Source organism: Artemia sp. Qi Xiang Cuo, chromosome 9 (genome assembly GCF_049724085.1).
Source record: "Artemia sp. Qi Xiang Cuo chromosome 9, ASM4972408v1, whole genome shotgun sequence".
In the NCBI taxonomy this organism is placed as follows: Eukaryota; Metazoa; Arthropoda; class Branchiopoda; order Anostraca; family Artemiidae; genus Artemia; species Artemia sp. Qi Xiang Cuo.
Genome location: NC_142802.1, coordinates 6,985,909 through 7,010,701, shown reverse-complemented (window position 1 = coordinate 7,010,701; position 24,793 = coordinate 6,985,909). Strand labels below are relative to the sequence as shown.

The following is a 24,793-nucleotide window of genomic DNA, read 5'->3' as shown; positions in this document are numbered from 1 at the left end:
GGCAAGTAGAATGCTTATGATCTTAGAAGTTTTGTGAAGATTTTACATATATTTGTTCAACCAAAAGAAGAGAACATTTATAAAGAACATATTCGAGGAATATCAGGGCTAGTTGAAGCTCATTTTAATTAGAAATTATTATATTGTAGTGAAGAGGACCGAAAAAAGTTAAAGGTATTTAAAGTCCATGGTTGACGAGTAAATTCAAAAACTTATGAGGGAAATACAAAATTTTCGCAAGTACCATTGAATAGTGGATTTTCCCTTATATTTTCCTCTTAGCGATCTCTGAAAATAATTCGGCGCTAGAATTTTTCGGTGGCGCGTAAGCGCACCGAGGCCGTTGCGGCTGCGGCGCACTAAAATATTTTCTGTGGCGCGTGCCGGTTTTGGCACGGCCTCGGGAACGACAGACAACCTTATTTAAGCCCAAATCTAAAACATATATTTCGTCATTTAGGGTTTTTAAATTGTAGTTTGTTTTGTTTCTTTGCCATTTTGCACAAGATTTCATTTCTCAAATTTTTATTTTCGTCACAATTTTTGAGAAGAATATTGAAGGACTGATTACTGTGAGCATTGACAACCTTGCTTAAGCCAAAAGGCAAACATTTTCAAGTTGATTTAGATTTTTAAACAATATTTTTTTTTCCTTATCGTTTAGCAGAAGACCCCATTTTTCAAATTTTAATTTTAGCAGCATATTTTGAGAAGAAAACAATAATTTTTCTAGATTTGATTGCCATTATCAAACATATACTATGGAAACAGTGACAAAAGAAGCTTAAAATTAGGTGCTTGGCCGCAATGTAATTTAGCAAAGTATGGGATTTCAAGCATATACTGGAGCTACTTAGATGCCATAAATACCAGCAAATATAGAAAAAGCATTGTAATACGTAAAAAGATAAATACCCAACAGAAATATAGCAACTATCGCAGATACAATGAAGATGTCCAACGGGCCTATTCTGCAGTGTATCGGTTATTAGGCGCGAGTTGAACCTATTTGTAATGACGGTGATTCACGTTTAAAGACAGTGTTGCCTTGTCTAATGAACAGTCAATTTATTCATATCATCACTCTGTGTTTAATAAATAATATTTATCAAACGATCAAAGGTTTAAAACTGATAAATAATCAATAAGGAAATTTATGATTATTTCATAAGTTATTTTTAATATTCCTAGTATTTTTTTTACAACGATCTAATGTTCTCATAGATCAAACGTTTTATATTTTCTTTTATATACAGGCTTCACGGCTCCGTCACAAGTGAGGATATGCCACTAGTCCTGGAAATTACCGCGCTAAATACTTTAAGGTGTTTATTATACCTTCTCTTGAATGCCTCGAGAGAACGATTTTCCAGGATAACCCCTACTTGGAGGTCACTCCATATGACGACGGATCGTCGAGTAAAACTTGTCTCCAAGTATTGTTGGTGGGATGTGCCCCACACAAGTTAGTCCTGTCGAATCGACGAGTTATGGTGAGTTGGCGAGTCAATTTGGCAAGGAGTACTTTGGTGAGTAGATTGAAAAGCCTTTATTCTATCTGGAACAACTCTTAATACCTTCTTAAATGGAGGGCAATGCATGTATTTATAGAACAGTGACATTAATGACATGTCAAATCGATCCTGGATCTACTGCAGGGTTTTGGGATCAGAGTTGCTAGAAATTGTTGCTTGAACTGCACGATTTTGGACACGTTGAAGAGGAGCGATGTGGCTAGTTCTAGTGCCAGTAAAAAGAGGACAGTATATTCGATAACTGGTCTGATACATGACGTGAATAGTGCCAAAATGGACTCATCATGGAGGATTAGATCTTGGTTAAGATCAAATCCTTTGAATAAGCTAGTTATTAACAGACAACATTCATGAAAACATTTTGAAGAAACTGAAGACAGAGAAGCACAAGCATTAGAAATATTGGTCACCAAAAAAAAAAAAAAAAAAAAAAATGCCGAGTTGAATATAAGTGTTATATTCCATTTGTCTGTGTTGACAATAGAGAACATATTTAAATAACCATTATCATGTGCTCCAAGAGCCACGGCAAAGCTTTGGTGGTGGCATAAAAGAAAAAGCGCAAGGAGGTCACTAAAACACAAGATGTCTGTGATCTACAATAAATCAATACATCTACGGTAGACACGGATATTTTGTCAGTTAAGTGCCAAGACATGGAAGTCTGGACTCACTGTATTTGAGCGCACCTTCATAGAAATAGAAAAAAAAGGAAAAAAAAGACATAACTTACCACACCCCACCATAAGGCGTTGGCAAAGTTTGCAAACATTTCATTCGTGTCCTTCTCTGCCAGATATACTAAGAATGATGTAAATATCAAACCAAGGAATCCAATATACAGGGTGGTGATTAATTCCTAAAATGAAATTCATATAAATGATACAAGTCAGTTCAAATATACACATAGGTCTATAATTGTTGAGCTGTTCCAAACCAAGTGACTGCTAACTTCATCTAAGCATTTTAGCAATTGATTGCTTCCTGGTTTGCATATTTCAAGGAAAAGTTTCAAATTGTCATATTTTAACCAAATATTTCAAAATTTAAAAACTTATATTTTGGGATTTTAAATAAATAAATATGCCTCTGGACCTCTCCTATAGGTAGTTCTCGGTAAATAACAAGCTCATAAATAAGCTATTTAAGGTGTTGAATAACGGCGCATACTTTTCAGTCAGATTTTTTCTTTTGGTGCTGATATGGGTTTCAAATAGACAAAAACGGGATAGTTGGCTCTCACAAAATCGTGTCTTCGTTACCCGGACCTGTGCTTTTTGGAATATAAAATTGGATGTAGCTGTTTGCCTATAAAGGCAAATAATGTCGGGATAATAGCTCGCTAATTAGGGCACCGTGTAAAATCCAATAATTAAAACAGGGTATAGGATAAATGATAGTATCTCCCTGGAAATAAGGAGCAAAGGAACTCTGTATGCTGCTTGGAAACTGCATCAATTAAGTCATTTTTCATGTCTACGAAGTGTTTTAAATTGGTTCCAACAGGCAGTGCCACTGGGGAAAGTTTTACCTTCCTTTTTCTCCATGGATGCTTTCAAACTCTAGAGTTGAATCTAATAGAGTCCTAAGCCTATTATTTTTTTTTATTTTACAACTTAAGAGTCTTGGTACCTTGGGGGAAGGGGTGGAGGTAGCATATTGAAAAAGATTTGTTTCCCGTTTTCTTCCATGTATGTTAATCACTTATGTTTTCCTAGCACAACAATTTTCGCAATTACTGATCCCATCAGTACTCTTTCCATATGGATGTTCTATCATACTATTTAATCTACTTTATTGATTTTGCCTGGGTACTAGAAATAGCAATTGGCATCACTGATATTAAATACATTTAAATTTTTGGGTACCCAAATTAGCCAGCTGCTCACCCGACCTTAGACGGAAAAGGATTCTACTCGGGAACTGAAACCCCAAATTTAGTTTTACGCGAAAAGGTTATTTCTGAATTTTAGACGTTATCAAAGACTGCAGAGAACAATAAATAATTATCTTGCAATGTATTTTTTTCTTCATCAAAGATGGCTTCTAAATTTTTCAATTTTACCCATTTTTTAAAATATTTTTTTTTTAAACAATATTTCTTTTTTTCCCAGTGACAAAGGCTTTCACATGTGAAAGTGGAACATTCGAACTTTTATTATTATTTGTAGAAATACATTTTTGTTTTTAAAAAGTGTCACAGTTCTATTAAAATTTCTATCCGATTTTCAACATTTTTACTTTGTTTTGATTATGAATGGTTTGGCAATGTGGTCTAAAAAATTGTTTACTAAGAATTTAAACGCATCAAATAGTATATAGATCTAAAATAATATGATCTACCAAAATTCCACTCACAAGCCGTCTTCAGTTAAAGATCAGGAAAAAATAAAAAATCTAAATAAAAAAATCGAAACGAAGTATAAAATAAAACATATAAATCTCAAATTAATCTAGGTGCTACTTGAAACTAAAACCACCGAAAGAGTATTTTGCTCGGGTGTCTTTTAACAGACAGACATTTCCAGGCCGTATCCAGGGGGGGGGGTTAGGGGCTTTGAACCCCCCCTCAAGTGTTCGTCTGACTCGTAAAAACGTAACAAAAATAGACATAAACAAATCTTGTATGCGGTTTTTTGAGTTTTTTTTGTGCAAAAGCCCCCCCCCCAAACATTGTTTTTGGTAAAACCTCTCTGAAAAAAGTCCTGGGTACGGCCTTGAGGCACTTTATTTAGAATCTTGTTCTAACTTCCAGAATGATTTAAAGCCAGTTAATGATTTAATGATTTATATTATTGTCTGCATCACAGCAGTTATAAAGTGGAGCTAAGGAGCAGTTATAAAGTGGAGCTAAGTTATAAAGTGTAGCTAAGAAAAAAAAGTCCATCCGGAGCTATAAAAGAATTACAAAATTGGAGTAATTTGAGAAAGATAGTAAACTAAAGGTCAAAAACTCATAAACGTAGTCTCATTACCCTTTTATAAGGGATACCAACGCCCACATGTTTACCCAGTTGTGATTAAAGCATATAGACAAATAAAAACACTGTGTACTTTTTCGTTCAAATTAGTTTCAGGGCGTGGTACTGCTAAAATCAAGGTCATTAGCATCGATCCTATGCTAGATCCCTTCACCAAATTAAGGAATTACTTTTAGTCGATGACAAAGACCGATAGCTCAAACAGACGAAGTGAAAGTTCCCAAAAATTTGAATTTACACACTGATGTAAACTTTACTGAAATCATGTTGGTGACTAAGGTCAAAACCGGCGTTGCCAACACTTTGAAATAAATTTTATCCGTTATCAGATGAAATTACACCCAAAAGTTTCTTTCTTTGTAGCACAATTATTGCATTCTACTTCAGTTTTCATTTCATACTAAAAAATACTACAACAAAATGAAAAGCAACCAATATCTCGCCCTAATATCTTCATACTCTCTGAGAAACCAATTTTAAGTGCTCTTTCACGTGTGATGATAAGTTTGAATTCGCGGAGATTTGTTTTTGTGTCATTTCGACGAAAATCCCTTTTCTTTTGCGGAAATCCCTAAGAATTGACTGAAGGAGTTTCAAAATTTTAAAAAAAATAAAACTTAACCCCACACATACAGCCCAAAAGTGTATTGAAAAGTACCTGAAACTTTGGCATGTACCATAAAATGTCCAAATCGTACCGCATTGTACCAGGACCTCTAAATAAAACAAAAAACTATACAATTATAGTTTTTTTATATTTTCTATACAATTATAGCATCTTGACCAGCGCTGACAGTGCTGGTCAAGACAATCGTATTAAATCATGAAATTGGGATACTCTACCAAAAAAACATGTTCTATATATTTAATAAAAACCTAGATCAAAATTATTTTGTTTGAAGTATCAAAAGTGAAAAGATGTTGGTAGCTAGAACAAGACAAGACAACACTATTGGTACAAAAACCTTCTAATCTAATACAAAACCTACTAAATTTAGATCTTAATCAAAATTATCGTAGGCTGAATCCACAAAAGTGAGGACGGGAGGTTATTACTACCCAAGGTGAAGAAAATCATATTTAATGTTGGAACTGTGACAATTTTTCTCTGCCATTTATAGAGATTATTTACTTTCAGCGACAGAATACCACATCCAGTCAAATGTGATACAGACTGAATTTGAATCTAAACCAAAATTATCGTAATCCATGTCAACAAAAGTAACAATGGCTGGGCGGTGGTGTCGAAGGCTAAGGCATTGTCAGTAATGCTTACACTGCGACTAGCTTTTTGGACCACATCCAACAACTATTTACTGTCAGTAAAGCAAAACTACATTCAGTAAAATGTAACACAGACACATATTAGGAAAAACCGTTAAACTAGATTCTTTTAATGTACTTATTGCTATCAAAATTCCTTTTTTAGGGTTCTGATTACTATTCCTTACTTGCAGTTCATTTCCAAGAATGATTTAATACTCAATAAAAAAACCACTTAAATTCAGGTCTCCAGTAATCTCTCAATACTTTCATGGTCCGAGCCCTCTAAATCGCGAACTCTCACCCAGTTTTTAAAGGGTTTTGGTGTGGAAAGCCGACTGGATAAATCGTCATCTTCGACTGATTCACGGCGATCTTTAAATATGTTAAGTTAGTTGAGAATTTTTGACCAGGTCAAACATTTATCTCCAAAAGTTCTTTTCAAGATTTCATGTGTCTTCGAAGCAGGTTTTCCAATTCAAAAGAAAATTTTACACCAATACTTTGTTCCAGTTTTTCATCCATTGTGCGCAGTTAGTAATCCGTCAAGAACACGCCCGCACTCAATAGGCTGCCACGCTGTATCGAACAAAAATGTATTTTCTTGTTTCAACACGCATCATAAACATACCAAGCAATCACTTCCGTTCTGGTGGGCTTTATATCTACTTTTATTGAACAGTGGTGCCACCTGTCTTAAAAATTTCCAATCAAAATTTGTAGAGTAAAGCAAAAGCGTTACATCATTCCAAGTCGTAAGTTGTAACTGTTTGTTTGTTTATGTTTAACTCGGCCCCCCTAATTCTTGAATTTAACAAAAAAACTAGTTTCATGTCTTTTATTCAATTCTATATATCATCATTTTTTCATTTCTTTCCTTTCATCGTTTAGCAGCATGCCCACATAAACATTGCTTTTGATAAGCTGCTGATTTTTCTTTTGGTATTTTCATTTATATTAAATTATTCTACTACTACTATTATTACTATTCCTCTTAATACTTCTTCTTCTACTACAATAATATTCTATTTAAATGCACTTTATTATTCTCTTTTCCTTCATTATTCTCTTCTGTCGTTTATATTTTGTTTTCTTGACGGGCGATGAATCTATAATCATAATATTAATAAAGAAAGTTAAAAATTGTAATTAATTGATTGTTAGAGTTTTTTGTGGGACCATACACAATTTGAGCTTCTATTTATCTCTCTGTGTTGTGACTTCAGCTTATTGCATCAGATTCGGCAAAATTCTGTGTGTTTTAAGAAATCAGATGGTTCAACTCGTGTCAATTAAGAGAGAAATGCCAGAGCTCTTTTACGAGCTGTCAGAAAGACAAACATGCCAAAACAATTTCTGTTATGGCCAGTCTTAAAATGATTCAAAATAAGAGACTTCCAAGGTAAACTACACAGAACTACTTTAGTCCAAGTTCGTAATAACTTTTTTTTATTCTTCTTAAAAAAGTGAAAAAAAAATCAGTAATGTACGCCGATTCCGAATTCAGGATCCTATATAACTTATTTGTAAGGTTGAAGGGGAAGGGGGCTCCAAAAATCCAAGCAAAGAAAAAGTCTATATCACCATTGTAAAGCCAGGTATAAATCTTCGTGCAATGTTTCAAATTTGGGTGAGACTCATTTTAAGGATACTCCCCAATGGGGAAAAATTTTCCCCATTTAGGTTATTGTTTGACTCAGTAAAAAACCTTTGAATATATTTTAGCAAATCTAAAATCTTGTCTTTTGACTAAGTATTCGTCTATCTTATCTTTATCTGTCTCATATGCCCCTCCTCTCTTTTTCTCTCTTATAGTTCCGTCAAAAATCCCCGTTTACTTTAGTGGCACACCAGTTTACTAATACTCTTCTCTTACAATTCTGTCTCTTGAGACTTCAATCACTTTTTTTCTGTCGATGTTGAAAGGGCGTTTATCTTTCCTGTGTTTGGATCGTTCATCCTTTCAGTATTTATCCAGGACTTGGATTTGCCACATGAGAAAAGTTTTTTTCTTTTTTATGCAAAAAAACCCTATTTCGGTCATGGATCAAGGAGAACTCAGTTATCAAAAGAAATCACAGGTCCTATCTACTTTCTCGTCAAAAGTTTAACTTACTTTCTCGCCAAAACAAAGTGTTTATTTTGTAAAAATTGTTTTAAATCAGTTTTGGTATATTTTGTTGGTATAATTTCTTGCCAAAGTTCTCACTTCGAGCGGAAGCAAAAACAGCAATAAGATACATCCCTCTATTATATTGAAGACCAGTCCCCCGATGGCCCTAACGATAATGCAAAAAAGTTGAAAATCTAGTGGAAAAAAGTTGTCAAAAGAAGAAAATTTTAAATCCTCAAGAAATTTCATTGTATTGAGTCATGAAAAATCATGTATAGAATATCAACATAGACAACACTCTGCTGTTAGTAAGCTGGTATTTAAGCGATTAAAAAATGTTGGTTTTTGATTTAGTTGGCAAAAATTCATGATTTCCTTACTTTTTTTTCTTCAAAACTTAAATTACTTTTAGGCAACCCTGTGCAACAAAATAACTTTGTCTGTTTACTTGATTTATTTGCTGTTTTAAAGACAACATTTGTAACGCAAACAGTTGCTGCTGTGGAAGCTAAAACCCACAGTATATTTAAACTGTGTCACGAATATAATATTTAAGTGTTGTTATTGCATAAAATGAAAGTTAAAAAAAAAAAAAATGAAATTTTTACTAAGTTTTCTACAGTATACACCAGACCATTATAGAAAGGAAACTTAGATTTTACCCAGAGAAAAAAAATGATTTTTAATTGCCAGTTGCTCTGGACTACGGCAACTGATCATAATCTGTAAAAAAAAAGTGAGAGCTGCAGTGGTAATACTAGTTAAGTTAACTAAGTAACTAACTAACTAATAAAGTTACTGCACTCATCCTCTTTAAAAATAATGTTACCTAGATAAGTGAAGCTGTTCATTTGATCGATCTTTTCGGTACCCAACATAACCTCTTCAGCTTCATTTGTTCATAGTCCTAGCGACTTATTCTTCTTAACATTAGTTTTCAAATTTTTACCTAGGTAAGTGAAGCTGCTCTGTACCCAACATCACCTCTTCACCTTCATTTGTTCATAGTCCTAGCGACTTAGTCTTCCTAACATAAGTTTTCAAATTTACTCTTACACCCCGAACTCAGTTAATCTTTAGAAACTTCTACTACAAGCAGCTTCAACTTTTTCAACTAGCAACTTCAAATATCAACTTCTAGTAAAACGGTCATGATTCTAAGTTTTAATTACTATCTATCTGCTTCGGTAATTGGCTTTCTTCCAAATCGATTTAAGCACCGACCTAGTCGAGAATCCACTTACTAACCTTTGCAAGAACTAACACAAAAATATTCAAAAATTTCTTTAGGAAGAGTTTTTGCAAGAAAATACGCTGAAAAATGTATTGCTGTTATTTCAAAAGCAAAATTCAGCACTGCTAGTAGATTAGCGGATTAGAGATGCGAATAAAAAAAATGTCTCTGATCTTCCCTAATGTTTTTGACTATGGACCTCCGCAAAACCCTTTTTTCATGGTGATGCAGGGAGGTAGTAGATCATGAGATATTACGCGTCCTCCCGTTATCAAAATAGTGCATGTGCAGTGTCCTGACAATAGCTTAGGGATTGAGTGAAAACTTTTAGGGAGCGCTACAGGGGCTGGGGATTTCAACCCTTCTGTCTGGGAAGTAATTTGGCTCCGAGCCCCTATGGGATCTAGAATTTGGGACAAAGTTTAGATCGTCAAATTACAGTTCTCTTTAATCCTAGCCACCTGGTTACAGGTTATTTTGAGAGGAAGCTTCGCTGAAAATGCTTATCCTTTTTTTATGTATGTGACCAATGGAGAGATATTTCAGCTAACTTTATGCAATTTGAATGGCGATTAAAATGGAGACTAAGTGAACTAAATAAATATGAATATTTTAGGAAATAACTGTCCCCTCCTCAAAGCCTGACAGCCCCTTTAATATATGGAATAATTTCTATTCGTTTTAAGTTTTAGTGTCTCACCTTACTTTCAGTTAAAAAAAACTTGTTTTTTTATTTAATTTCTGAACGTTTTTGAATTAATGCAGCTTTGATTTAGGCTCACCGTACATGAATAATTAAAAAGAAATTTGCATGTTAATTTTGCTTTTTTTTTGGCTAAATGGCTTTCTCGAAATTTTGTTCTGACGTAACTTACGAAATAACTTACGTAAGGAACTTCTATATTCGTGTATTTTTATTACATATATTAGGGGGTTCGCCCCTAGTCAACACCTCGCTCTTTACACTAAAGTTCAAATTTTGTTCAAATTCTTTGAGAATGCCGCTATCACAAAGGCCGCTAATTACAATAAATAGCTCTGATGAAAGCACAAAAAAAAATTTAGCGTAAAGAGTGAGGTATTGACTAGGAGGCGAACCCGATCATATACGTAATAATTTCTGTTCGTTTTAAGTTTTGATGCTGCTGATTACTTTCAGTTGAAAAAATTATTTTTTTTATTTAATTTCTGATCGTTTTTTAAATATCAGTTAAAAAAACTTATTCCACAAAACAAGTTGTTCAAAAAAAAGTAAAGAACTCCATTAAACCAAAAATGAGCAAAAATAAAATAAAATAATCTACCAAGCGTGAAACTACCACAAATTAGCATCGATAAATAAATGAAACCCCAAACCAACAGAAATTACAATAAATTACCGAGTCAAACCTAAAACGAGCAGAAATTAACGTGAGTAGGGCTCAAAACCTCTATCCCTTCCCAAGGCCAGTACATAATTTGCACTTTATTGTAAAAATATAAAAGTTTTTACTTTATAACTTTAATAAATCAAATAATATTAACATTTTGATTACGAATTATCAGTATATGTATATTAAACTGACAACGCACATTCATTTGTATTTTTTTCAGTAACGTGCAAATTATGTTCGGGCCTTGAAGAGGCATAGGGGTTTTGAGCCTTACTCAAGTTAATTTCTGCTGGTTTTGAGTTTGAAATAGCATTAACACAGTGCATTTTGATTTAACCTTAAGGCAACATTTAGTTTTTAAAAATAATGGGCAAATGGGTGGGTGGGCGTGGGAGGGGGATTAATTGTTCTCCAATCATTTTCGACTATTAAAAAGGGGATTAGCCCTTTCTATTTTCAATCGAATGAGCCCTTTTCGAAGTTCATACGACAACTCCTTCGATACGAAGTGCCCTGGTCTAAAAACCAAAATAAATAAAATAATACATTGTGCCCAAATCGACCTTTACTATAAAATGTCAAACCTTCCAATCACTTTCGACTATTAAAAAGGGCAGTAGCCCTTTCAATTTCTAATCGAATGAGCCCGTTTTGAGTGTCTACGACAACGTTTTCTGTAAAAACCTTATATACCCCCAGGGCATAAATGACAACCCTTGCCCTGAGGGTTGTGAGGGGGTTGTCATCCTCAAAGACCTAGTTTCCGGACATTTCAACTACTTTAAACAAAATGGCTATCTCAAAATTTTGATTGGATATGTTTGGGGAAAGGGGGGCGTGAAAGGGGCGTTAGGGGCTCTCCAATCACTTCCAACTATTGAAAAAGGCACAAGCACTTTTAATTTCCAATCAAATGAGCCCTTTTTAAGTTTCTACGACAACGCTTTCAATAAAAACCTGATATGACCCCAGGGAACAACTTACAACCCTTGCCCTGAGGGCTGGAGGGTGTCATCCTCAAAGACCTAATTCCCAGAACTTTTAACTACGCCGAACAAAATTGCTATATCAAAATTTTGATAAGATGTATTTGGGGAAATGGTGGGCTTGAGAGGGGGGTTATTTGCCCTCCAATCACTTCCAACTATGATGTTTTTGGGGGAATGGTGGGCGTGGGAGGGGGTTATTGGTCCTCCAATCACTTCCAACTATTAAAAAGGGCGCTAGCTCCTTCAATTTCCAATCGAATGGGTCCTTTTTGAAGTTTCTACGATATCGCTTTCTATAAGAACCTTATATGCCCAAGGACATAACTTACAACCCTTGCGCTGAGATCTGTGTGGGGAGGGGGTTGTCATCCTCAAAAGCATAATTTCCTGAACTTTCAACTATGTTGAACAAAATGTCTATCTCAAAATTTTGATTGGATGTGTTTGGGGAAATGATGGGCGTGAGAGGGGGGTTACTTGCCATCCAATCACTTTTGACTATTAAAAAGAGCACTAGCCGTTTTAATTTTCAATCGAATGAGGTTCCTTTTTGAAGTTTCTACGACAACGCGTTCTATACAAAAAACCTTTATAAACCCCCTGGGCATAGCTTACAACCCTTGTCCTGAGGGCTGTTGGGGGAGTGTCATCCTCAAAAAAATAATTTGCAGATTTTTAACTACGTCGAACAAAATGGCTATCTCAAAACTTTGATGGTGGGTGTGAAAGGGGCGTTAGTTATCCTCCAATCACTTTCGCCTATTAAAAAGGACACAAGCCCTTCTAATTTCCAATCGAATGAGCCCTTTTTCAAGTTTCTACAACATCACTATCTATAAAAACCTTACTTGCCCCCAGGGCATAACTTACAACCCTTGCCCGAGGGCTTTGAGGGGGTTATCATTCTCAAATACCTAATTTCTAAAACTTTTAACTACGTTGAACAAAATGGCTATCTAAAAATTTTGATTGGATGTGCTTGGGGAAACGTTCGGTGTGAGAGGGGGTTTAGCTGCCCTCCAATCAATTTCGACTATTAAAAAGTGCACTAGCCCTTTGAATTTCAAATCGAACGAGCCATTTTTCAAGTTTCTACGACAAAGCTTTCAATAAAAACCTTATATGCCCCCAGGGCATAACTTAAAACCCTTAATCTGACGGCTGCGGGGGCAGTGTCATCCTCAAAGATATGATTTCCGGACCTTTCAAGTACTTTGAACAAAACAACTATCTCAAAATTTTGATTGGATGTTTTTGAATAAATGGCGGGCGTGGAAGGGGTGTTAGTTGCCTTCCAATCACTTTTGACTATTATAAAGGGCACTAGCCATTTCAATTTCCAATCAAATAACCCCTTTTTGAAGTTTCTACGACAACACTTTCTATAAAAACCTTATATGCCCCCAGGGCATAGCTTACAACCCATGCCCTGTGGACTGGGGGGGGGTTTCATCATCAAACAACTAATTTCCAGAACTTTCAACTACGTTAAATAAAATGGCGAACTCACCATTTTGATTGGATGTGTTTGGGGAAAAAGTAGGCGTGAGAGGGTGGTTAGTTGCCCTCCAATCACTTTCGACAATTAAAAGGGCACTAGCCCTTTGAATTTTCAATTGAATGAGCCCTTTTTGAATTTTCTACGATAAAGCTTTCTATAAAAACCTTATATGCCCCCAGGGCACAACTTACAATCCTTGCCCTGAGAGCTGTGGGGGAGCGTCCTCCTCAAAAACATAATTTCTGTCTGGAAATTAATTACGCTGAACAAAATGGCTGTCTAAAAGTTATGATTCGATGTGTTTCGGGAAATGGTGGGCGTTGAAGAGGTATTAGTTGCCTTCCAATCCCTTTCTTCTATTAAAAAGGTCATTAGCCATTCCAATTTCCGATCCAAATTTCTACGACAACTCTTACGATGCGAAGTGCCCAGGTCTAAAGGAAAAAACCAATAATACATTGTGCCACCATCGCTCTTTACTTAGGCAGCGCGATTGCGCTGCCTATGAAACGCTGGGAAATCCGGTGCCCCCTTCATAGCAATGTCCCTTCCCCTATGAAAATTTCCTCCATGTAAAGATCCTCCCACGCAACCTATGATCCATCCCCCTCACTATTACAGAAAAAATTCCCCCTGAACACTTCCGTATATTTCCCAATAACCAATACAATATGCAAACATTTAGCAAAGTTCATAACTTGCAGATCTCCCCTCGGGGATTGTGCGGGATAAAGTCATCCTCAAAGACATAGTTATTGTATTTTTCAACCATGCTGAACGAAATAGCCATCTCAAAATTTTGATCTGGTGACTCTGGGCAAAAATGAGCGTGGGAGGCCTAGTTGCCCTCCATTTTTTTGGTCACTTAAAAAGGGCATCTTTTAATTTCCGTTCGAACGAGCCCTCCGACGTGATTCTAGGACCACTGGGTCGATGCGATCACCCCTGCGAAAAAAACAAACAAACAAAAACAACAAATAAACACGCATCCGTGATCTTTCTTCTGGCAAAAATACAAGATTCCACATTTTTGCAGATAGGAGCTTGAAACTTCTATAGTAGGGTTGATACACTGAATCTGATGGTGTGATTTTCATTAAAGTTCTAAAGTTCTGGGGGTGTTTCCCCTTTTTTAGAAAATAACGCAAACTTTCTCAGGGGGGTAAATTTTTATGGGCAAGACAAAACTTGATGAAACTTATATATTAGAAATTACCATAAAAATCTGATTCTTTTTCTGTATCTATTGGTATCAAAATTCCTTTTTTAGAGTTTCGGTTACTATTGAACCGGGTCGCTCCTTACTTACAGTTCGTTACCACGAACTGTTTAATACTGTTTTGAACCTCTGCTTACAGAGCTTCAGCTACCATTGGCGAAGGTTGCTGTTGGGGTCGGAGTTCCTGCTAACTTACTAAGCCGTTTGACTTACTGTCCAAATGGTACCTAACACAAATTTTCTTGTGATTTCGTTGGCATTTAGACTAATATAAGGTCTTGGATTATAGTAAACAGGTTTGGTTTCAGAGGCATAAGTACAATAATTTACTAGCATCCAGAAAAGTGTTGCTAACGCGGCACAATTGTACCGTTTTTGGTACAATTTGGAGGTCCTAATACAATACGGTACATTTGGAAATTTTTTGGTATAATTAAATTTTCTAGTACAATTTGGGTTTACTTGCTTCTTTCTGATTCGGATATCTATTCAAGTTTTTGTTAGTCGAAATTTTTCTTCTTGTTGGGGCAAAAGTTTAACCTTACTTCAGATGGTACAAATTAATATTTTCTGGTGCAATTTTAGTTGTAAAACCTGTAAAATCTATTTCAAAGGGTTTTTCAATAGAAAGTAAAATGTGGATAAACCCTTAACTCATGCAGACTAGTAAATCCAAGAACTGTTGATTAATTAATAACAAGTTGGGTAGCTTCTGTCTTTCTATGGTCTTTGAAGGGGGTGTTCTACAATGAAAGATCGCCCCATCTCGTCCGTTATAAACCTTTTTGGATTTATGAATCTTGAGTATTTAAAATTGATCGGGGAGTCTTGTTATAACTTTAGAGTTTGTATAAGAGATCCGAATAAAGGACAGAAAACTAGAAGCCGACGCTTACTTTCCGGAAATGGGAGAAACGCCATTTAACTTCACACGTTCTGTGCCGGAGATAGAAATGCTCATTATCAGATGTGCTTACATGATGCTTACATTATCAGAAAGTAGGAATTTGAAACAAAATTTATTTTTAAAGTTCAGGAATAGGGAGTATCTAAAAATTTCCTATCATATCTGATTGCAAAACACTAAAAATCACCTCAAAAGAAATATCATTTGAGTGATTTGGCTGCTTTTGCTTTGTAAGTTCTCTAGGGTGTCATCGGCATTGATTGATAAGCTAACAGATAAAATGGGACGTAATCATTTACTGTCTTATTTGTCAAATTTCGGAGTCAAACCCCAAATTCTCAGACGCTCTCAACGGTGGCCATTTCACTGTTAGAATTTGCTAATGGGCCCTTTGTTTTTGTGACGGTCAGTCGAAGCTGAGGTTTTTAAAATGGTTTTCAGCTTTCGCATCCTCTGAAGTATTTTGTCTCTGATGTGACTGGCCCTCGTGTATTCGAAAAGACTAGGCCTATGTGCTTATATAGTTTGTATGCCTAGTAGGTATTCTCCAGGTTTTGCGGAGCTCCCTTTTAATCAAATAGGAGCTAATTTGGAGATAAGGAGCATAATAGCAATAATAATAATAGTAATAATGATAATAATAATTCTTATTTATTTCAACTCTCTTTACATAGATGAAATTCACTTAGAGGAGTACAAAAATACAGAAAAATAAAACAAAAATGGAAACAATAAACAAACAAAAAATCACAAAAAGCAAATAACATCTCAGCTACTTAAGCAACACAATTAAGCTATACAGCTAAGTGGAAAGTCGACAATAATAGCTTAGTTGCTTACGGTAATGGCTTCATAGTATCTTCGGTAATTTTCCAACTATTGCCTTAAGTGCCCAATCAGCTATTAATTAATCAATAAATAAAGCTGCTTTCACACTACATACGTAATTTGCTAAGTGGTTAAGTGACATAACGGTTAAGCATAGCATTTCAGACTTAAAAAGTTATATTATGCTAGAATAGCATAAAAGCCCAGAAAAACATAATAATCATCGTGTAATTATCGTAATTATCACAAGTGAACCGTTCAAAATAACAAATATGAAATTTAGATAGAGATTCAAGCTTTAATCAAGTGTGCAAAAGCTTGCTAGTAAAATTTCATTGACTTATTTTCAGACTAAAACAATTTTTGTTCACCAGTTCCTTGAAATTGTTACTATATTGACTTTTTCATACCGCACCATAAACGTACGTGACGCAAGCTCTATGCAGAGCTCGAGTGTACTTACCACTGCCTGGTAAAATTGGCTCTCTAATATTGGTTAACGTGGTGTAAAGTTTTACGTAAAGCTAGTTTGAATGATTCTATGGTGAAGTATGAAAGCACCAAAACACGATACAACTTAAACACCTTAAACACTTAAACACATAAACACTTAAAACCTTAAAATTTTAAACACTTAAACACCTTAAACACTTTCAAACAGAGTTTGAAATTCTTTCTAATTTTGTAAGTATTTATCACACATTAAAAGTACATCCACAGGGGAGGGGCAACGGGACAGAAGCTCCCTCTTCCACCTGAAGAATATCATGTCGCAAAATATTACCCAAATAATAAGGAAGAACGTGGTATTCCCCAAGCTGAATAGTCTATTTTTCTTTTTGTTAGAAAAAATTTGGAAAATTGTAATTTCACCATTTCTAAATGTCAAAATATGTAACTGTTTTAACTTTTATAATCTAATATTTCTATTTTGCTGAGAAGTTTGTAACAATATTAAAAATACATACTGCAATACTAAATCAAATAAGACATGTTCTAGGTAACAACAACTTCAAATTTTGCCCACTCCCACAAAAGATTATTCCGGGATTGCTCCCTCCCATAGCAGTCGAATTCCTCCTGACCCCTATTCTCTTTTGGAAATCAATTGATTGATAATCAATATTAAATACATTACAGGATAATTAAATAAAATGACTAAAAAAGTCAAGAATAATTCAAAGATCTTGGAGGTTTCAAATAGAATTTAATGACGAAATATATATTGCATGCGATAAATTCAACCCAGCTCCCACAAATGCATTTTCTTCGTTAGTAATGACCTGGAATCCTTCTCTCAAGAATGCAAGATTACACATAGATCTGTTGTTGATGTGTTGTGGCGCTGTTCTACAATAGGTGCTGAAAACTAATTTTAAAGAAACTATCGAACGGAACCAAGACGTGTCCAACTTTTGTTTTCTTTTTTTTTTTGGCTTTTCGACATGACCACCAATTTGAAGAGACTCGCTTTTTGTGGTTATTAAATAAAAAAAACAAGTTTTTTTAACTGAAAGCAAGAAACGACGTTAAAACTTAAAACGAACACAAATTATTCCGTATATGAAAGGGGCTGTCCCCTCCTCAACGCCTCGCTCTTTACGCTAAAGTTTTTCATTGTTAAAAAAAATAGAGTTGTGAAAAAGTCAAACTTTAGTGCAAAGAGCGAGGCGTTGAGGAGGGGACAGCCCCTTTCATATACGGAATAATTTCTGTTCGTTTTAAGGTTTAACGTCGTTCCTTACTTTCAGTTAAAACAAACTTTTTTTTTTATTTAATTTTTGAACGTTTTTGAATTAATGCAGGTTTTGAGTTTGGCTCACCGTACATGAATAATTAAAAAAAAAATTTAATATTAATTTTAATTTTATTTGGTTAAATGGCTTTCTCGAACCTGTTTAATTTTATTTACGATCGTTTTTATTAGTAATAAATATACGTAACTTACGAATTAACTTACGTAACGAACCTCTATATTCTTATATTTTTAATACGTATATTAGAGGGTTCGCCCCCTAGTCATTACCTTGCTCTTTAAGCTAAAGTTTGAATTTTGTTCAAATTCTTTAAAAATGACCCCTTAATCACAAATGCCGTTGATTAGAATAAATAGCTCTTATGAAAGTACTAAATAATCTTTGGCTTAAAGAGCGTGGTATTGACTAGGGGATGAACCCAATCATATACGTAATGTTTTCTGTCGTCATAAGTTTTGATGTTGCTCCTTACTTTCAGTTAAAAGCTTGTTTTTTTTTATATATAATTTCTGATCTTTATTTAAATAATGCTGGGAAATCTGGAGCCCCCTTCACAGCAATGTCTCTTCTCCCATGAAAAATTCCTTCATGGTAAGATCCTACCCACATAACCCCTGATCCACTCCCGCCCACTACCAGAAAAAATCCCCTCTGAAAACGTATGTATACTTCCCAATAACCAATACTATATGTTAACATTGGGTAAAGTTCATAACTTTCAGCCCTCCCCCTGGGGACTTCGGGGGATTAAGTCATCCTAAAAGACATATTTATCATATTTTCCACCATGCTGAAAAAATTGGTTATCTCAAAATTTTGAGCGGGTGACTTTGGGAAAAAATGAGCGTGGGAGGGGGCCTAGCTGCCCTCCAATTTATTTGGTCCCTTGAAGAGGGAACTATAACTTTTAATTTCCGTTCGAATGAGCCCTCTCGCGATTTTCTAGGACCACTGGGCCAATACGATCACCCCTGCGAAAAAAAAAACAAAACAAAAACAAACAAACAAACAAACAAACAAATAAACACGCATCCGTGATCTTTCTTCTGGCAAAAAATGCAAAATTCGACATTTTTGTAGATAGGAACTTGAAACCTCCGCAGTAGAGTTCTCTGATATGCTGAATATGATGGTCTGATTTTCATTAAGATTCTATAACTTTTAGGGGGTCTTTCCCCCTTTTTTCGAAAATCAGCCAAATTTTCTGAGGCGCGTAATTTTTGATAGGTAGGACTAAACTTGATGCAACTTATATATTTGAAATCAACATTAAAAAAAGATCCTTTTGATGTATTTATTGGTATCAAAATTCCGTTTTCTACAGTTTTGGTTACCATTGAGCCGGGTCGCTCCTTACTTACAGTTCGTTACCACGAACGGTTTGACAAAGAATGCATGTTTTCTTCTTAGGATGAAAACAACATTGAGGTAAAGGAAGTTAAATATTATTTCATCATTATCTATTATTATTACTGTTATTTTAATCCTTATAATGAATAAATTCTTAATTATTGCAATTATAATTATTAGAATAAGTTTAATATAAAAGAAGAAAACGTATTACTTGGTTGTTTTACTTTTGCTAAGACAGACAGCGTGGGATGCTGAAAAATATGACGGCCATGTGCTTAATATGAATAAAATAATAAAAAATACAATAGCGACAGAAAAGTCTTTGAAAGGCTAATATCTTTAGCTTCTTAATGCAAATGAATGTTTGTTAAGCGAATTCTGTTAAAAAAAAGCACTTTTAAATAAAAAAATCTAGTTACTATACACCGCATCTCTCTTACTGTGCTGTGGAATTTCAGCTGTCGAACTTAATTCGCTCCGAAAATGTGGTCCGAAATGGGGCAGACAACGGATTTTTGCATTCTAACTATTACGTAAAAGTCTATTTACGTGCCTAAGGCTGCATATAATTGAAAAAACATGTATTCCAATAGTAGATAAAATGTAAAAAGAAGGAGAAGGGGAAGAGAAAATTCTTTGTTTTATTCTTCTTCATATCTTCCCTTTTCTGTCTTTTCTTCTTAGCTGAATCTTGTTTTTCTCCCGTTATTTTACACTTTTCTTTGGTAGAGAGCCTGTCCAATGTCCAATGTCCTGTGAACTGTCACTATCACATTGTCCTGTCAATGTCATTGTCAATGTCATTGTCCTGTCAATGTCAATGAGCCTGTCAATGCCTTCGCTGTAGGATTTTATGAAAATGCATCATAGCATTAACACAGAACATGATCGCCGCTATATTTGCGATCACAATTTCTGGGTAACATTTTTTTTGTAAAAAAAAAAAACACAATTCCCCCTGTTTCATTCATAAATCCGTAATTAAGGGATATAGAGAACTCTTCCTCATCACATCTTCATCAGGCAACAGGTCTTCAGCGATGCTAAGTCGTTGCTCTGTTTGCAGGGGTTGCAACCCTTCAGTGGTTAATTCTACATATACCCTAGTCATTTCTTAGACCCTAGAATTTCTGGTCCACTATACCCTAGGTCCAACCATGTGTTCTGATTTGGATGCACTGGGCTGTTGATTTGAACACTGAAGATCTGTTCGAGAAACAGGGTATAATTTCCTTAGAATTTCTGGTCCAAGTATTGTCCTACTTCAAAATATTTTTTGACCACCGAGGCTCCGCTGTATTCCGATTCCCATCTAACTCCTTGACCAAAATTCTTCATTCTTTTGTACCTCAATCCTAAAATGTCCCTCCCCTTTTCTTTGACACCTTTTTTGTGTGGTGAATTTTACTGACTTCATTCATTCGCATCGTCAAAATTCTTTTACATATTTTTATGCAATCTATCTTGTCCAAAAAGACAGGTCTTAAACATGAGGAGGAAGGTTGTTACTTGCACTTGTTTTATGATTGCCTGGTTCAGCAAACAAAATAAAAGATTGTAAGTCGGCCGTGAAATCACAGGTACAATTTTTACCAAACATAGTGCTAAATGGCAAAATAACCAGTTTTTTCTAAATACTTTTTTTAATAAAATCGTTGAAGTATTTGATCACTGAAAATAAGTGCTTAATGGCTTGCGTTCATAAACCAATCTAAGCTTTTTGCAAGCTGGACATCCATTGTGGCTTCTACTTCAATTACTATCTACGTTTAGCAGAGAAGCATCGGACTTGTATGCGCCTAGTCAAGGATTAGCTAAATCTGGAAAGCAAAACTAGGCCGCTAGTGGAAAGTATTCTTGGTTTGTGGTTTTTGGCGCTAAATTGGAATCAGAATCTCATGGCTTCTAAATAAGCTCTAAATTTGACTAATTCTCTTTTCTTGTAACCAACATTGTAATAATCAAAAGTAAATCATTATCTTGAAAATCCTGTAGAGTCATAATTCAGACATAAGAACTAAATCCTATTTTATTCTATAAAGTTGGTTACAGCAGCGGATGCAATGTTATTTTCAAATTATTTGCCGCTTGAGTTTAACAGCCTCATATAGTGATTTTGTTTACCGTATGTAACTAATTAATTTCTTAGATGACACTACCTTTCGATTTACAATTAAACTAAAGTATATTAAAATCCGGCGAAATTTATTAATAGAACAGTGACCACAAAAGTGAAAACAGTGCATTATTTGTGATAGTTTTTATGCAAAAGTCAGTTTTGCTTTCCGTTTATACTACTAGCTGATGTTTTTGGCTGTGAAGACACAGCCTATAACCAATATTCCCTACCCCAGCTTTTCTAGTTGTTTCGTCATCTACACTTCGGAGTTTCTTACATGGCCAGCATTTAGAGATCAAGACAGAAAAAAAAATTTTAATCATTTGGTGAAATGACCGAATTAACAGAATATGTCATACCGTCTAACCAATTGGTTAGATGGTAGACGGTTTTTGGGTACCAGCGAGGCTTAGATAGAGAGCCCGCTCTCTTTCTGCTGATAAATGTGCTGAAGGATATTGAAGAAAGAGGTGATTTCTTAGTATTGTGTGCAGTCGTTGTTGCAAGAACCTTTGACTCTTGTATATTTTCGCAGGCTTTTACTTGAGGCCCATTTGAAAGGTACTGATGCTCTGATAATTACTTGTTTAAGATACATGTATAGAAATCTGAAGGCTCGAATTAAAGATTGTAGTCAACTATTTCTGATTAAGAAAGGTGTACGCCAAGGAATTCTGACTTCGCCATTTTTGTTTAATAATTGTGTTACCGGTGCTCTTGATAAGTTGAACTGTACATTTATCTTAAAAGGAGTCCATCTTTCGTTAGTTACGCTTTCGGAGGACTTTTAACCTTTCCTGTATTTCCCGTGGATACTCTTCAACTTTTGAGCTTCTCCAAGATGAGTACGAACACATTGGTTTGAGCTTTGATACTGATAAAACAGTTGTTCTACCATTCAACTATAAAGGAAGTAGAAATTCAATAGGTCTATCTGGCTCTGAGGTTCCTTTACCTAGCAGCCTTACTTACCTGGGCGTGCATATTGGAGCAAACCTGAAAGAAGGTGTAAACACGGCAAGAAAAACTATGCTAGAAAGATCCGGGTTGCGTATGCCTCCCTGGCTTCAAACTTGCCGTATTTGAGTAGAGCTCACCGTTCTCAGTTATCTAATAGCCTAAGAGTTCCTCACTTACTTGCCCTTGCTCCTGTTTGGTCTTTTTTAATTGTGGTACGAGAAAGCAAGTTCATCGCCTTTATTTGAAATTTGCAAAGTATTTAATGGAAAATCCAACTTGGACATGTAATTCTTTTCTGCAAAGAAAGTATCAATTGGTGAACCCAGCAGGAGCTATTCAGAAGCGTATTTGTGATTTCTCTACTGAATGCCAGAAGTCTTCATATCTTTAGTCATTTCTGTTTATCCCTTGTTTGCAGTTGTGCGTGTTTTTATTTCTGTTGTTCCTTTTTTTATTTTTCTTAATTTTTATTCTGTCTTTTTCTGTGCTCTGCCCAGATTTTTGTGATGGGTTATAAATAAAATGATTGATGATTGATTGATGAATAGGTTGTTGACAGGCATGAAATTACAGCAAAAAAAAAGGATTTGACTATTGTTAATTATGAATTGTTAATATAATTCCTAAAACTTAAAAGAACGAAATTTGTGAATTACTCATTATGAATTATATAAATAATAATTTCTAGGACTTTAAACTTTATCATGCGGATTGAATGAATGCAAAAGTCTGTCATGTGAAAAGGAACCATTCTGAAACAAAATAAACAAACAGAACATCTATATATTTTCTTATATATTTTGATTTACATATTTTAATCTACAGCAGATGCGAAGAGACAAAAAAGATGCAACAGACGTAATGTGATAATTACTTTCATTTATTACAACTTGTTATTCTGGATCTTACCGTCCTTTATTTTACTGTGTGTCCTTGACCTGGAAAAGATTTCTAAAGATATTCTCATGTAGAAATTAGTTATTTTAAATTAGTTATATTTGAGAAAACTCACTCTGTATTACTTGAGAAACAGAGGTAGGAACTGGGTGAAAGATCCACCTATGTCAGTATAATGTAGCACGACAGTTCTTCAAGTCGTTAAGATATTATACTCTTGTATTTTTTTTTTGCAGTTCAATAAGAAGAAGACAAACTCGTCATAGGGGTGTCATCGATATCGAAGAATATACAGGTTTTTCAATCAAGTTGTTTGGGGGAGGGTAGCAGTTGAATAATAATAATTATCAATAAGAGCATTATTTATACAAAACAAACAAATGCATCAACTGCCAGAAGCAAGCTTGTTTAGGCTAAAGACCCGCTGAAGAAACCTTAATAATTATACTGCTATCAACATAAAGAAGAAGAAAAGTATTGTGCGCATTGTGTTCATTTTAGTTTGTTCAGTTAAACTTTTATCCCCCCCCCCCTTAAATAACTTCGAGTGTAACCTTTGCTAATTCTAAGCCAACGCGATGTTTATAGGGACTCAAGATTCTAGAAAAGGGTCCAATTCGATGATTAAAGTAACCGTGTAAGGAACTAACCGGACGTCATTAAAGCAAAAAAATTCCTTGAGAGAAAATAAATCACTAAAACTAGGGATGATTTTGAAAATACAAAGTAAATTTAAGAATTCAATTTTGCTAGTTTGATAAAACTAATTGTACAGAATACCAAATAACATAAAATAAATTTTATGTTTCTATTTTGTTTCTTTAAAAAATATAAAGTTATGCTTGACTGAAAAACATCTGGATTAGACTGATCATTTTAAGTAAAATAGGTATTACATTCTGACCTGTCTATGAGCGTAAACTACGGATCCAAGGAGTTTCCAAGTTCCCCCTCTTCTGTCCATGCGAACCATCCTTAAAATTTGGAAAAAACGAAGGATACGAAGGGTGGATGTGGCAAACCGTCCGTTCGTACCAATAGAAATAACAACAATTGAGGCACATATAGTTATAATATCTGAAAAAAATAAAATTGAAAACTACAGAAAAAGACAAATTATGTGAGATACATAAAATTTGAGAAAATGTTGATTTTTCAGAAATGCTGTGGGCACAGGCTTAAAGATATCTGATCATACACGTGAGCGGATCTACCACATATAATCTTGAGAGGATTCTACGGAATCTTAAGAAGCATAGGATCCTTCAGTATACTAAAATTAGGATACTTTTAGTATGCTAGGACCAAATTAACCCAATATAACGAGCATCACACCCCTACAAAGGCGTAAAGTCCATGAATTAGTAAGTTCATAAATTTGTTGTTGTTGTTGAATTCATTCCTCAAAGTATATTTAGTTCTTATTGGTGCAGTTTAAGATTTTTTTTTTTACTGAAAAGTGACGTAAAACTATAAAATAGTTTTATAATTCCCCAGCATATCATACACTAAAATCTAGCAGCTTCGAGGATGAATGCTCTAACAAAAGAACAGCATGATATTTTTTTTTTTTTTTTTTTATCATGATGATGCAGTAATGCAAGAATTCACCTAGTTGTATCATATTGGCTGAAGAATAGAGGACTTGTTTATTTGTATTTGCTTTAAATAATAACATTTTTACTACAATTGTTTTTAAAGATAATTGGAAACCCTTTCATTTACCACCTAACTATACTTCAAATCATGTTTACAGGTGATAAA

At 34.8% G+C, this 24,793-nt stretch overlaps 1 protein-coding gene across 5 annotated transcripts in view; it reads right to left on the bottom strand.

Annotated features, from left to right (window-relative positions):
• The window catches only part of LOC148948272 (potassium voltage-gated channel subfamily KQT member 1-like), a 420,960-nt gene that overhangs the window by 175,436 nt on the left and 220,731 nt on the right, over positions 1–24,793 (bottom strand). For all 5 annotated transcript variants that reach the window (XM_089093855.1, XM_089093854.1, XM_089093858.1 and 2 more), the window contains exons 5-6: positions 23,934–24,106; positions 2,269–2,394 (exon numbers count right to left, since the gene is read on the bottom strand). In XM_089093855.1, the coding sequence (XP_088949981.1) occupies positions 2,269–2,394; positions 23,934–24,106 (299 nt within the window). The remainder of the gene's footprint in view (positions 1–2,268; positions 2,395–23,933; positions 24,107–24,793) is intronic.